Here is a 15,482-nt window from a genome sequence, read left to right on the forward strand (position 1 = left end):
AGTTGGAATGAACTTCCATGGTCATCTTGTCCAACCCCTTGCTAAATGCAGGATTCACCATACCATCTCTCTGTCCAGCCTGTGTTTTGAAGAATATATATATATATATATATATATATATATATATATATATATATATATATATATTTTTTTTTTTTTAAATACTTTCAGGTTACAATTAAAACATAGATGTGATACAATGCCTTTAACATGGAAGTCATAGCAAATATAATGCAATACAATGTGACAAAGTATTCAGAGCGAGTAATATTTTTTGCTTTTTAATCTCTATAAAGCTTTTCATACTACTTCAATTTCATCATAATGAAAATACAATATTAAAAATAAAAACGCAACATTCAAGAATGAACAGGAATAAAGAGAAGAAACCGCTAACATATGAAGAATTTTTAGGAGTTTCAACTTTTCCTATATATAGCCTTTGGTTTTAGCTGATTCTTCTGTTTCAAGAGCTTCTGCTCCTGGAGACTTTCCTGTTTTTCTGTCCATTTTTTCATTCCTTCATCCATCTCTTTACTGAACATGATAATACGACTCTGTAATAAGGGGGAAAAAAAAAAAGTCACTCCATCGACTGAGGTAAACACAGATCATCCTCCAGCTGTGTAACGATATATGGCTCAACTACGCAGGTGACCGTATTGTCCTATTTTGAGGGTTTTGTTTATATTTCGCTCAGGACTTACGGTGCAGTTATGCGTTTGCCAGTCGGCAGTCATTTAAGGCCACATTCAATATTTGGTCAGTATCTTACCTCACCTCTCCTGGTTTTGGCTTACACATCCTGAGGTAAAATACTGACCAAATACTGAACGTGTGAACGTGGCCCTAACAAGCTGTCCACGTGGGCAGACCAAACTTCAGACAGACATTCACTGAGGGATCCGTAACATTAGAGCATAGGCTGCGACTGTTCTCGGCAGCACAGGTCCTGTTTACTGAGGATGATGCCCTAAGAAAGATGATCTTTTGGGGAATCCAAAAGATCATTTTACTCGAGGGACGAGCAATTTGCTCGTTCTTTTGGGTGATCAGCAGCCTTTTTAGACTGCACGGTTAATGTGAACCAAGCAGTCCAAACACTAATTGTGGAGTCTAATGCACATTTACATCTGGAGCATAATCTGGGACCCAGGCCACACACCCGCTCATACACACTGCCACCACTCACCGAATACTGGGGCGATGAGTCCCGGAACTAATAATACTAATAATGTCTATCACTCATAAGGCTCACACACCTTAGGCTATGGATTCTTTAATAACATTCAAGGTTCAACTTGTTAAAGTTTTATACTTTAATAACAAAAGGTTCAATGCTTACAATAAGAAAAAGGTATAAAAATATGATAATAAAAAGACATACAACTTATGCAAAACAGTATAAAATAAAGGGGAGAAACTTACAGAAATCATCTTACTGGTAGTTGCTTCTGCTCCCTGAGGGTAGGACGAATGTAGATTGGATCACGCCAGCTTTTCAAGCTGCCCCCAACACGTGAACACAATTCTCTGTCTGCAGCCTAAATGTATAACTTTGGTCTGGAGGTCAGGTTTCTAGACCGGCCCCTCAGGTTAATATCATAATTGCTGGCTTTCTGATTGGCCACGCCCGCGCTACTAATGAATATATTATTTTTCTCTTGAAACACTTGTGAAAAGGTTCTCAGGAATAGATAACCTCAGGCCACAATTAACATCTCCCTTCCAAGACCTAGGAGGTGGCAAATGTTCCCTTTCTTCTTGGACCTAGCTAGACCTCCTGGTGAGATATGGAGACACAAATTCTACTAGTCTCAAGGAAGAACCTATTAACACCTAGGTGCGACTTGCCTTCAGGATAGAGGTTACATTATCTCTAGTCACATATATAACCCTAGACATATGTCAATACACACATATAGATATATTTACACATATTCCACCACACTGTATATCTAAAAGGATTCCTATTTTTGCAACTAAGGCCTCTTTCACACTTCAGTTATTTGGCGTCAGTCACTACCGACATAGTGACGGATTGACGGATCCGTCACAATTGTTGTAAAAACGGTTCTAACGGATCCGTTTTTTTGACGGATCCGTTACTTGGGGGCTGTCTGGGAAAAGTATCTTCTTTTTGGAGCATGGCAATTGAAAAAACGGATTGGGGCGACTGATCCGCCGAAAAAAACGTTTGCGGCGGATCCGTCGCCCATAGGCGCCCATTCTATGGAATGGCAGACGCGACGGATCCGTCGCGATCCGCCATTTCGGCGGGGACAAAAAACGTTTCAATGTCCGTCTATTTTCAGAAAACGTCCGCCAAATTTCGACGGATCCGTCGCATGGCGGATGGAACGGACGACCATCCGTCACAATCCGTCACTAATGCAAGTCTATGGGAAAATAACGGATCCGTCAAAAAAAATTGACGGATCCGTTATTTGAGGAAAATGGCGGTTTTAGACTGACGCCAAATAACTGAAGTGTGAAAGAGGCCTAATATAAGCGTTAAAGTGGACAGTGGCTGGAGTGGCAAGTACTATGTATGACACTGTACACAGAAGAGGCACCTACAGCCAGTTCTTTGTTCTCCTCCTTTCTCCTGCTCTGTCCTTTCATTGGTGGAGCCGCTCGCCCATCTGTTAGGAGAAAATTAGAAATTCAGATCTTAAAATCTGTTAATTAGTGTAGACAAAAATCCCAACAGCAGCATAGTCACCAACATCTCAGAAGCCTTAAGATCACCAAGCCCTGTTCCCTTTCAGCTGGGAATACAAAAACAGTATACTGTGTGCCCCTCAAAGTGCTCTACCTGCCTCCACATACAATAGCCAAAAGTTCCATAATGCAGTGTCAGTCACATGTGCGGTGACCTCACTACATGAGACCATCTACATGTCCCCCCTGCGCTTCTTCTCTGGGAACCCATTTATCCCATATAGAAACATGTGGCTCCAAATTCACCCCCTCACCCATGTGCCGTGCAGTCACCTGCTCTTCATACACAGACTACTACCATATACAGTGGGGCAAAAAAGTATTTAGTCAGTCAGCAATAGTGCAAGTTCCACCACTTAAAAAGAGGAGAGGCGTCTGTAATTTACATCATAGGTAGACCTCAACTACGGGAGACAAACTGAGAAAAAAAAAAAATCCAGAAAATCACATTGTCTGTTTTTTTTAACATTTTATTTGCATATTATGTTGGAAAATAAGTATTTGGTCAGAAACAAAATTTCATCTCAATACTTTGTAATATATCCTTTGTTGGCAATGACAGAGGTCAAACGTTTTCTGTAAGTCTTCACAAAGTTGCCACACACTGTTGGTATGTTGGCCCATTCCTCCATGCAGATCTCCTCTAGAGCAGTGATGTTTTTGGCTTTTCGCTTGGCAACACGGACTTTCAACTCCCTCCAAAGGTTTTCTTTAGGGTTGAGATCTGGAGACTGGCTAGGCCACTCCAGGACCTTGAAATGCTTCTTACGAAGCCACTCCTTCGTTACCCTGGCGGTGTGCTTTGGATCATTGTCATGTTGAAAGACCCAGCCACGTTTCATCTTCAATGCCCTTGCTGATGGAAGGAGGTTTGCACCCAAAATCTCACGATACATGGCCCCATTCATTCTTTCATGTACCCGGATCAGTCGTCCTGGCCCCTTTGCAGAGAAACAGCCCCAAAGCATGATGTTTCCACCACCATGCTTTACAGTAGGTATGGTGTTTGATGGATGCAACTCAGTATTCTTTTTCCTCCAAACACGACAAGTTGTGTTTCTACCAAACAGTTCCAGTTTGGTTTCATCAGACCATAGGACATTCTCCCAAAACTCCTCTGGATCATCCAAATGCTCTCTAACAAACTTCAGACGGGCCCGGACATGTACTGGCTTAAGCAGTGGGACACGTCTGGCACTGCAGGAACTGAGTCCATGGTGGCGTAGTGTGTTACTTATGGTAGGCCTTGTTACATTGGTCCCAGCTCTCTGCAGTTCATTCACTAGGTCCCCCCGCGTGGTTCTGGGATTTTTGCTCACCGTTCTTGTGATCATTCTGACCCCACGGGGTGGGATTTTGCGTGGAGCCCCAGATCGAGGGAGATTATCAGTGGTCTTGTATGTCTTCCATTTTCTAATTATTGCTCCCACTGTTGATTTCTTCACTCCAAGCTGGTTGGCTATTGCAGATTCAGTCTTCCCAGCCGGGTGCAGGGCTACAATTTTGTTTCTGGTGTCCTTTGACAGCTCTTTGGTCTTCACCATAGTGGAGTTTGGAGTCAGACTGTTTGAGGGTGTGCACAGGTGTCTTTTTATACTGATAACAAGTTTAAACAGGTGCCATTACTACAGGTAATGAGTGGAGGAAAGATGAGACTCTTAAAGAAGTTACAGGTCTGTGAGAGCCTGAAATCTTGATTGTTTGTTTCTGACCAAATACTTATTTTGCACCATAATATGCAAATAAAATGTTAAAAAAAACAGACAATGTGATTTTCTGGATTTTTTTTTCTCAGTTTGTCTCCCATAGTTGAGGTCTACCTATGATGTAAATTACAGACGCCTCTCATCTTTTTAAGTGGTGGAACTTGCACTATTGCTGACTGACTAAATACTTTTTTGCCCCACTGTATCTACATGCATCCCTTTTCCACCATGTAGAATATTTCTCTTAACCTCCTCAATATGCACAGAAGACAACTTCACTATGTGATGCTGCCACCTGCTGGCTAAATTATTTGTGTCTCCTCTAAAGCAGCAAACACATCACCTGTTGGGTAATCAGCGGCAGAAGAGGCAGCCGCCAAGAGGTGCATCATGGGCACTGCTTATCTGTTTAACATTTCTTAAAGTTCCAACATCTCTACAACCTTCATTTGGGAACACTGGCCCATGCTCTGTAAAACTAAACTGTACGGGTGCTAATAGAAGTTGTTTTAGGTAGAAAGTGCAGGCAAATGCACTCTCTGGTGGTAACGTCATGGCATGAGTACAAAACCAAAGAAATGCAGAACAGATGAAAGCAGTTATCCATCCAGAGCTGCTGCATAAACTATGATGTGTGCAGTCAGGAACCGTGTAAACCCAATGTAAAAAATGAAATCCACTCACTGAGTATCACGGCCTTTTCATACAATTAATTGCAAGGGTGCCGGACCTAACCAATCATATATGATATTGGTGTCTGTATCCATCTGCCACCGAAGCCTATAACCGCTGATCACTGGGGATGTCGAGTGTCAGAACCCCTCACCCCACCTGCGAGAATGGTGACCAGTCCTCAGGATATAGAATCAGTATTATATACACAGACAACATTTTTAATAAATTGGCTTACACTATTGATGGGGCATCAAGTTCAAAAACGCTTTTAAAATGAGCAAATAAGTAAACCTGCAAAGATTAGAGATATTTTACTCATAGTTTACAAAATGTATGATTTCTTAAATTTTTTTTTAAAAAAAGTTACCGTATATACTCGAGTATAAGCCGACCCCCCCCCCCCCTAATTTTGCCACAAAAAACTGGGAAAACTTAATGACTCGAGTATAAGCCTAGGGTGGAAAATGCAGCAGCTACCGGTAAATGTCAAAAGTAAAAATAGATACCAATAAAAGTAAAATTAATTAAGACATCAGTAGGTTAAGTGTTTTTGAATATCCATATTGAATCAGGAGCCCCATATAATGCTCCATACAGTTTATGATGGCCCCATAAGATGCTCCATATTAAAATATGCCCCATATAATCCTGCATAAGGGTTAATAATGGCCCCATAAGATGCTCCATAAAGATATTTGCCCAATATAATGCTGCACAAATGCTGATTATAGCCCCATAAGATACTCCAGACACATTTGCCCAATATAATGTTGCATAAATGTTGATTATGGCCCCATAAGATGCTCCATAAAGATATTTGCGCCATATAGTGCTGCACAAACTATGATTGTGGCCCCATAAGATGCTCCATACAGACACTTGCCCCATATAGTGCTGCACAAACGTTATGGCCCCACAAGATGCTCCATACAGACACTTGCCCCATTTGCTGTTGCTGCGATAAAAAAAAAAAAAAAAAATCACATACTCACCTCTCCGTCACTCAGGCCCCCAGCACTTTCAATATTCACCTGACTTTGTTCCGGCGCCGCTCCATCTTCAGCGTCTTCTGCACTGACGTTCAGGCAGAGGGCGCGCACTAACCACGTCACCGTGCCCTCTGACCTGAGCGTTACTGCAGAAGAGAGCGGCGCCGGAACGAGGAGCAGGTGAATATCGCGCAGCGCTGCGCTCCCCTCCCTTTTATACTCACCTGCTCCTGGCGCAGTGCAGTCCCTGCTTCCCCGACGCTGCAGCTTCTTCCTGTATTGAGCAGTCACCGTTACCGCTCATTACAGTAATGAATATGCAGCTCCACCCCTATGGGAGGTGGAGCCACATATTCATTACTGTAATGAGCGGTACCATGTGACCGCTCAGTACAGGAAGAAGCTGCGGCGCCAGGGAAGCAGGGACCTGCAGGGACCGCACCAGGAGCAGGTGAGTATAATTAGACAGCCCCCGCTCCACCTCCCCTGCCGACCCCTGGGTATGACTCGAGTATAAGCCGAGAGGGGGACTTTCAACCCCCAAAAATGGGCTGAAAATCTCAGCTTATACGGTAGCTTGTTGTGTGTTGGATGGAAATAATGTAATAATGTATAGTGTAATGCAGCGGTAGCACACTTATGCAGTGATGAGGCAGTGACCCAGCCTGGATTACAGTTACTAAACACGCTAGTCCATCTCTGCACCGCTGTGTTAGGCTGGTTTCATATTTGCATAAGGCAGAGCTGCGGAGGGCTGCGTACTTCCTCCGTTAAGCCCCGCCTACTGCCACACCTCTTTCATTCAGCTCCGCCTACGTAGGCATGCGTCCCACGTACCTATCTTTAACATTGGGTACTCAGGCCATGCGAATGTATGCGGATGCAATATGTTGTGTTCAACGCATATTCGCATGGCCTGCGCACCCAATGTTAAAGATAGGTATGCAGGACGCATGCCAACATAGGTGGAGCTGAATGGAAGAGGTGCAACAGTGGGCGGGGCTTAACTGAGGAAGTACGCAGCCCTCTGCAGCTCTGCCCTACGCAAATGTGAAACCAGCCTTAATGTGCTACTCACAGCTTACAGTCATTAAACACGCCAGCCCTCATGAGATCATGCCGTGGGCGACTGTACCACCATGTTAATCTCTCTTTACTCATAGCTTTACACAATATCATCCAGATTGCAGCCGGGAACCATATCCTCCAGTTTACAGTCAATAAACAAGCCAGTCCTCCTCCGGGCAGAGGACAGTCTACCTCCGGTTCACCAATGGACACAAGACAGTCCGCCTCAGAGACCAATTACCGTGGGCGACTGCACCGCTGTGTACGCTGTGGGTGCCAGACTATTTAGCTGCCTTGGCTGTTTGACTCGGCTGGCCTGTGTTGCCTCAAACAGGTGGAGAAATTCAGAGCCTCCTGCTCTGTACTCTTCCAAACACCAGACTGACCCTGACACACCCAAACCCTATACTGCAGAGTTTTTAACTAGCAACCTGTGGCCTTCAGCCACATGAAAAACTCAGGCTGGGAATGAAACGAACTGCGCCACTACCATACTGCAGTCTGTTTCAAACACAAAAGCCCATAGCAGGTTTTCCCTACGGCTGTGATTGCAATGCCCTCCCATGGCCTCAATACGCCTCCATGCACATCCTGGGGAGAACATACTGTGACCCACACAGGTAACACCAGTCACTGCCTCACAATAGAAATAGCACAAAGAATTATCATGTATAGATACTTCTCCATGCCAGCCCTTCCATATACTCATTTACCTGCAAAACTCCAATCTGGAAGATCCGTCAAGGGACCATATTCTGAACCACTGCGTGCAAAACCATGCCTAAAAGAAAAAAAAAAAATATAAGAGAAAAACAGAATGCCTATAAGGACTAAATGTGTTATTTCACTGCTGGATTACATCTATATAATAAAGGGATCCAAAACACTTACTTAATTCTCCAGTCCTGTGAAGCACACAGCAAAGCACTGCTATGCAGACTGCGCCTCCATGGATAGATTACAAGTCTATGGTACACTCCTGACTGCAGATAGGGCACTGGAAAACATACATGGAAAAAATGCATAATCACATTTTATTTCACTAATTACTTGGAAACACAAAATAAATATAAGGGGGCCTGTCAGATGGGAAAATGACATGACCATCACCGTAATACCTATAGATGAGGTCATTGATGCCATCTACTGATCCATGGCCTTAAAGGGAACCTGTCACCCTGAAAATCGCGGGTGAGGTAAGCCCACCGGCATCAGGAGCTTATCTACAGCATTCTGGAATGCTGTAGATGAGCCCCCGATGTATCCTAAAAGATGAGAAAAAGACGTTTGATTATACTCACCTGGGGGGCGTTCCTGTTGTTGGTCCGGGTCCGGCGCCTCCCGTCTTCATCAAATGACGTCCTCTTCTGGTCTTCACGCTGCGGCTCCAGCGCAGGCGCACTTTGTCTGCCCTGTTGAGGGCAGAGCAAAATACTGCAGTGCGAAGGCGCCGGGAAAGGTCAGAGAGGCCCAGCACCTGCTCGCTGCAGTACTTTGCTCTGCCCTCAACAGGGCCGACAAAGTACGCCTGCGCTGGAGCGTGAAGACAAGAAGAAGACGTTACACCGCGGTCCGTTAACGCTGCCATTAGCCCTGTGTGAGCGCTGACTGGAGGGGAGTATGGAGCGGGCACTGACTGCAGGAGGAAGGAGCGGCCATTTTTCCGCCGGACTGTGCCCGTCGCTGATAGGCCGCGACCAATCAGCGACGCGGGATTTCCAGGACAGACGGAAGTGACCATTAGACAATAATATAATAAAAGGTATGTATGATCAGAAAATGACCTATAGTCTAAATCAGGTTTTTTTTGTTACGTGTATTTTTTTTTTTTTTTAAAGAAAAGATTTTAATTTTTTTTTTTATATCATGATTAGAGATGAGCAGATCATGCAAAATTCAAATTTGCCTGTTTGCACAGGAAATCCAATTAGCAGAGAAGTTATTCTCTGTGAATTTAATGTCTATTTGTAAAAAAAACGAGAAAAAAAAAAAATCCTTATTCTCACCACTTAGGCTATGTCCACACAGTCAGTAATTGGCAGCGCTTTGGACACAGCACATGTTCGCTACGTCCAAAGCGCTGCCGACTTTTGAACGCAAGTGATCCCGCATGTGTTCATTGAATACATTGGACTGGTGATATTTATCTTGTGGAGACTGAGCATCTCCGCAAGATAAATAGACAAGCTGCGGTCTGGAAAGATGCGCCGCATGTCTGTCTCCGAAGGGAAGCCGGAGGCCACAGAGCAGTTGTGTGGACAACACCAGCTTGGGAAAATTTGTACCATTATTACAGCGGGACATAACTTTGGAATGGAGGAGCACAAAAGAAGAAAAGCTGAACATTGGAGCAGCACCAATTGGAGGAGGTACTCAGTTTAACCGCTTCGCACCAATGCCTATTTTCACCACTCTGACCAGGCCAATTTTTTTATAATTCTGACCAGTGTCAATTTATATGGTAATTACCCTGGCTTCAACATGTTTCTTAGATTGTTTTTTCGTTAGATATTGAATTTCATGCTGGTGGCAAATTTAGGACAATATTTTTTCGTGTTAATAACAATAAAGGAAATTTGAAGAAATTTATGTCCTTAAATGGCTATATTAGTTATATCACAAATAATAAACAACATTTCCCACATGTCCACTTTACATCAGCACAATTTTGGAAACATTTTTTGTTGTTGTTGGGAAGTTATAAGGGTTAAAAGTTGACCAGCGATTCCTCATTTTTCCCCAAAAAATTAACAAAACCATTTTTTAGAGTCCACAATACACTTGAAGTGACTTTGAGAGGCCTACGTGACAGCAAATACCCAAAGTGACACCATTCTAAAAACTGCACACCTCAAAGTGTTCAAAACCACATTCAAGTTTATTAACCCTTCAGGTGCTTTACAGGAATTAAATGTGGAAGGAAAAAATGAAAATTTTACTTTTCCCCTCACAAAAAATGTTACTTTAGCCTTAAATTTGGTATTCACATAGGTAACAGGAAATAAAAAGAACCATAACATTTGTTGTGCCATTTCTCCTGAGCATATAGATACCCCATACATGGTTAAAAACAAGTGTTTGGGAGCACGGCAGGGCTCGAAAGGGAAGGAGTACCATCTGACTTTTGGAATGCAAAAGTGGCGCAGATTCTGATCAGAAGTGATGCTGATGGCAAGCGCACGTTAATGTCGCACAGAAAAATGAGCCAAGGGAATGCACACTTAGGAAGCACCCAAACAAAAAAAAAAAAAAAGTGTGCCAAAAATGCAATTGGGGTGGGGGAGATTCAGAGGGAGCTGGAACAGGGATTTGGGAACTACTGCTGCTGTGATCACAGATCGGTCACACAGACAGCACAGGATCAAAGGAGGATCACACCGGTCATGATTGATTTTTTCCTCTTTCTCAGGTACAGAGGATCTACACAACCGCCTTCCATTCCAGATCTGAGAAAAAGATCAACCCTTTTGGCGCCGATTGCTAAGTAGCTATTGTTCAGGCAATCGGCGCTGAAAGGATTAAAATCGACAGAGGTGACGTCGCGATCACCTCATCCATTTTTAATGCTGTGATTGGTGCTCTGAGACAGCCCCAATCAACAGAGTGTCACATTGAGGTTTTTTTAATCTTATCAAATTGCTGTGATTGGCTGGTCAACCCCCTGGCCGACGTCGGAGACAGCAGCCATCTTATCGTGTTCACCGCGTGATGTAGCACCGTGACTGGAACTAGTGGTGCCGTACATGTACGACAGTTCCCATAGTGCCGTACAGGTACACCGGATTTCGTGAAAGGGTTAAATTTAAAAAAAAAAAAAAATCCAGTGAAAGTTCATCTTTAAAAGTTATTCCACAACCTTTACAGTTCCCAGTCTATATTCGAGAGTGAATGTAAAATATACTATATGTGCAAGACAACTGGAAGAAGCAGTGTGAAAAATAAAGCAAAAAATAGAAAGACTGTTAGCTGGGACCCCTGCTGATTTGGGAAAAGAAGGGATGGAACAAATTAACTATGTTGTAGATCCCCCGCACAGCAGGTGGACTGGAGCATAGCTGTGCAGGGAAAAAAAAAAAAAAATCACAGCCTTACTAGTCATGTGGCTGTGGGGGTCCAGGCAGTCCCATCTTTATTGATTAGTAAGTAAGGGTATATTCTAGCAAAACACCATCATTTACTTTGGTGGGAATACCCTTTCAAATAGCACCTGTCAAACAGTGTATGCCCCCCAATGCGCAACCGCTGACAGTCCTCTTTCTGAAGTGTCCAAATGTATCCTTGCCAAGGAGACACAGCATAGCAAGCCAAGCCCCGCATGCCTTATATAACTCGACTGACATTACTAAAGGAGCGCAATGCACAGACTGGCTGTCACACTCGGGTCGGAGAGCTGCTGCCAGTTCATGCATTGCAGTCTGATCTCGGACTAATTTGCACGGACGTCTGAATGCGCCCTTAGAATAGACCATCGATAGCTAATCAGTGGGGCGTTTGAGTCCCAACACTCCAACAATCAAATAACTTAAGGGAGCCTGCAGTGCTCCAAAAAGTGCAGAGTCCCCTTCATTGTTTATCAGGCACAGCTGTAAACATTTTCTTGCAGCTGTGCCTGGTGTTTTCAGCTCAGTTTCCATTCACTTGAATGAAAATGCTGAAATGCCAGGCAGCACCACCATCAATGGATCAATGGTATTCGAGAGGGGTGAGAGAGACTGCATACGAGAGGGGTGAGAGAGACTGCATACGAGAAGGGGGAGGGAGACTACATACGGGGGGGGGGGGTGGGGGTGGATGAGATATGACATACGAGAGGGGGGGGGGGGGAGAAATATGGCATGTGATGGGGGGGGGGGGGGGGGGAGACAATATAATGGGGGAGGGGGAGTGAGACGGTACATGAAAGGTGGGGGCCATCATATTCCATTCACCCCCTTCATATTTTGCCTCTACACAAAAAGCACCATGTCTGGCCCTGATACTCAACAATGGAAGAAGTCATCATCATGCTCTGTTCCACGCTCCACCTTTTTCCGATTACTGCTCTTCTGACCACGCTGTGCCTCTGGTTTCATAGCACAGAATCATCTGCGATCCCCTGCTGTCCTGTCTGTATAGTCTCTTTCGTCCTCCCCTGCCCAGGAGATGTGGTATGATCAGACCATGTTCCAGCACGGTCAGACACAGCCATTACACAGTACACAGCAGTGGCACATGTATAAGATTATCTCAGCATAGGAACATTTCAACACCCGCAATTGTGGAACTTATTCTAAAAATTTGTTTTAACAAAATTATCTTTTGTTAGACATAATGCGGTTAGGAAACTAAATCCATTTAAAGCTGATAGGCCCCAATGACAGAACTATAGACCAACTAGACTGTTTTGTAACGTCTGACCCGGAGTCACAGAATATAAATATGTTTGGGGATGATCTCAAGGCGTTCTTGAGAGGATGTTTGTCCTCTACAATTTCCTACATTAAATGTATGACCTCACGGGAAGACGATGAGATGGAGAGACGTCTGAGAGACTCGGAAGCGGCCTATATAGCTAGCCAAACCAGCGAGAACAGGGCTGAATGGTTACATTCCCATAGATTATACACTCAATATGTAGATACCAAATCTAAGCGTAAACGCTTTTTTACTCAACAAGGATACTTTGAACTAGGGAATCAATCTAGTAAACTTCTAGCATTTATGGTACGACAGCATAATGCATCTAATACTATACTTAAAATCCAAAAACCAGATGGTGCAATAGTGACCTCCATAAGCGATACACTTCAAAGCGTTCATGAATATTATAAAGAGTTGTATCGCTCTAGGGGGGACTTTGATACTCCAGGTTGCTTAGACTACCTATCAGACATTGAGTTTCCTACACAACAAGCTTTTCTTCACTCTGGAAGAGATCGATACGGCCGTAGCGGATATGGCCTCTGGAAAGGCACCAGGCCCAGACGGGTTCCCCATAGAAATGTATAGACAATACCGGGATATTTTAACACCGTGTCTTTTGAAGGTGTTCCAGGGGATTTGGAGGGGAGGTTCTCTGCCCGACTCCTATTATGAAGCAAATATTAGTTTTAAAAAAGGAAGGAAAGGCCCCCCTAGAATGTGGATCATATCGCCCTCTCATTAGTCAATGTAGATTATAAAATTTTCACTAAAATCTTAGCCACTAGGTTAAATAAGGTAATATTGGACATAATACACCCAGACCAGATTTATGCCAGGTAAAAGTACGTCCATTAATATTAGGAGAGTCCAATAAGTAGCTCAATATAGCTCATTGATACTGGAGAATAGATGGGCTATGGCCTCGCTGGACGCTGCCAAGGCATTTGATGCTCTTGAGTGGTCCTTTTTATCCGCATGTTTACAGAGATACCGATTTGGCCCTAAATTTCAAAGATGGATTAGCGCAATTTATATGAAACCTAAAGCCCGGATAATTATTAAATTGCTCCATGTCAGAGACATTTTCCCTGAAAAGAGGAACCAGTCAGGGTTGCCCCCTTTCACCGGCCCTTTTTGCTCTCGCGATTGAAGCATTAGCAATACGTATGAGATCCACTCCATCCATTAACCCCTTCATGACCTTGGGATTTTTCGTTTTTCCGTGTTCGTTTTTCACTCCCCTCCTTCCCAGAGCCATAACTTTTTTATTTTTCCGTCAATTTGGCCATGTGAGGGCTTATTTTTTGCGGGACGAGTTGTACTTTTGAACAACACTATTAGTTTTAGCATGTCATGTACTAGAAAACGGGAAAAAAAATTCCAAGTGCAGTGAAATTGCAAAAAGAGTGCAATCCCACACTTGTTTTTTGTTTGGCTTTTTTGCTAGGTTCACTAAATGCTAAAACTGACCTGCCATTATGATTCTCCAGGTCAGTACGAGTTCATAGACACCTAACATGACTAGGTTATATTTTACCTGAGTGGTGAAAAAAAATTCTAAACTTTGCTAAAAAAAAAAAAAAAAAAAAAAAATATTGGGCCATTTTCCGATACTTGTAGTGTCTCCATTTTTCATGATATGGAGTCGGTTGAGGGCTTATTTTTTGCGTGCCGAGATGACGTTTTTAATGATAGCATTTTGGTGCAGATACGTTCTTTTGATCGCCTATTATTGCATTTTAACCCCTCTGTGACCTTAGACGTACTATCCCGTCGAGGTGCCCTGGGCTTATCTGACCATGGCCGGGATAGTACGTCATAGCGATCGGCAGCGCTCACGGGGGGAGCGCCGCCGATCGCGGCCGGGTGTCAGCTGCTTATCGCAGCTGACATCCGGCACTATGTGCCAGGAGCGGTCACGGACCGCCCCCGGCACATTAACCCCTGGCACACCGCGATCAAACATGATCACGATGTGCCGGCGGTGCAGGGAAGCACCGCGCAGGGAGGGGGCTCCCTGCGGGCTTCCCTGAGCCCCCCGCAGCAACGCGATGTGATCGCGTTGCTGCGGGGGTCTTACCTCCCTCCCTCCCTGCTCGAGCCCCAGATCCAAGATGGCCGCGGATCCGGGTCCTGCAGGGAGGGAGGTGGCTTCACAGAGCCTGCTCAGAGCAGGCACTGTGAAGGCTGCAGCACTCTGAGACAGATCAGTGATCTGACAGAGTGCTGTGCAAACTGTCAGATCACTGATCTGTGATGTCCCCCCCCTGGGACAAAGTAAAAAAAAATTTTTTCCAAATGTGTAAAAAAAAATAAAAAATAAAAAAAAAATATTCCAAAATAATGAAAAAAAAAAAAAAAAAAAAAAAAGAGGCAAAAAACAACGCTTTATTATCATACCGCCGAACAAAAAGTGGAATAACACGCGATCAAAAGGACAGATATAAATAACCATGGTATCGCTGAAAACGTCATATTGTCCCGCAAAAAACGAGCCGCCATACAGCATCATCAGCAAAAAAATAAAAAAGTTATAGTCCCGAGAATAAAGCGATGCAAAAATAATTATTTTTTCTGTAAAATAGTTTTTATCGTATAAAAGCGCCAAACCATAAAAAAATGATATAAATGAGGTGTCGCTGTAATCGTACTGACCCGAAGAATAAAACTGCTTTATCAATTTTACCAAACGCGGAACGGTATAAACGCCTCCCCCAATAGAAATTCATGAATAGCTGGTTTTTGGTCATTCTTCCTCACAAAAATCGGAATAAAAAGCGATCAAAAAATGTCACGTGCCCGAAAATGTTTTCAATAAAAACGTCAACTCGTCCCGCAAAAAACAAGACCTCACATGACTCTGTGGACCAAAATATGGAAAAATTATAGCTCTCAAAATGTGGTATTGCAAAAAATA

General features: G+C 43.7%; 1 protein-coding gene across 1 annotated transcript in view; it reads right to left on the minus strand.

Moving 5' to 3' along the window:
• Nucleotides 1-254: 254 nt before the first annotated feature.
• MRPL52 (mitochondrial ribosomal protein L52) overlaps nucleotides 255-15,482 on the minus strand; it is a 35,773-nt gene continuing 20,545 nt past the window's right edge. The window contains exons 2-5 of the mRNA XM_069761786.1: nucleotides 8,054-8,159; nucleotides 7,876-7,943; nucleotides 2,581-2,645; nucleotides 255-557 (exon numbers count right to left, since the gene is read on the minus strand). Of these exons, the coding sequence (XP_069617887.1) occupies nucleotides 420-557; nucleotides 2,581-2,645; nucleotides 7,876-7,943; nucleotides 8,054-8,159 (377 nt within the window). The 3' untranslated portion in view covers nucleotides 255-419. The remainder of the gene's footprint in view (nucleotides 558-2,580; nucleotides 2,646-7,875; nucleotides 7,944-8,053; nucleotides 8,160-15,482) is intronic.

Source organism: Ranitomeya imitator, chromosome 1 (assembly GCF_032444005.1).
Source record: "Ranitomeya imitator isolate aRanImi1 chromosome 1, aRanImi1.pri, whole genome shotgun sequence".
Lineage (NCBI taxonomy): Eukaryota > Metazoa > Chordata > Amphibia > Anura > Dendrobatidae > Ranitomeya > Ranitomeya imitator.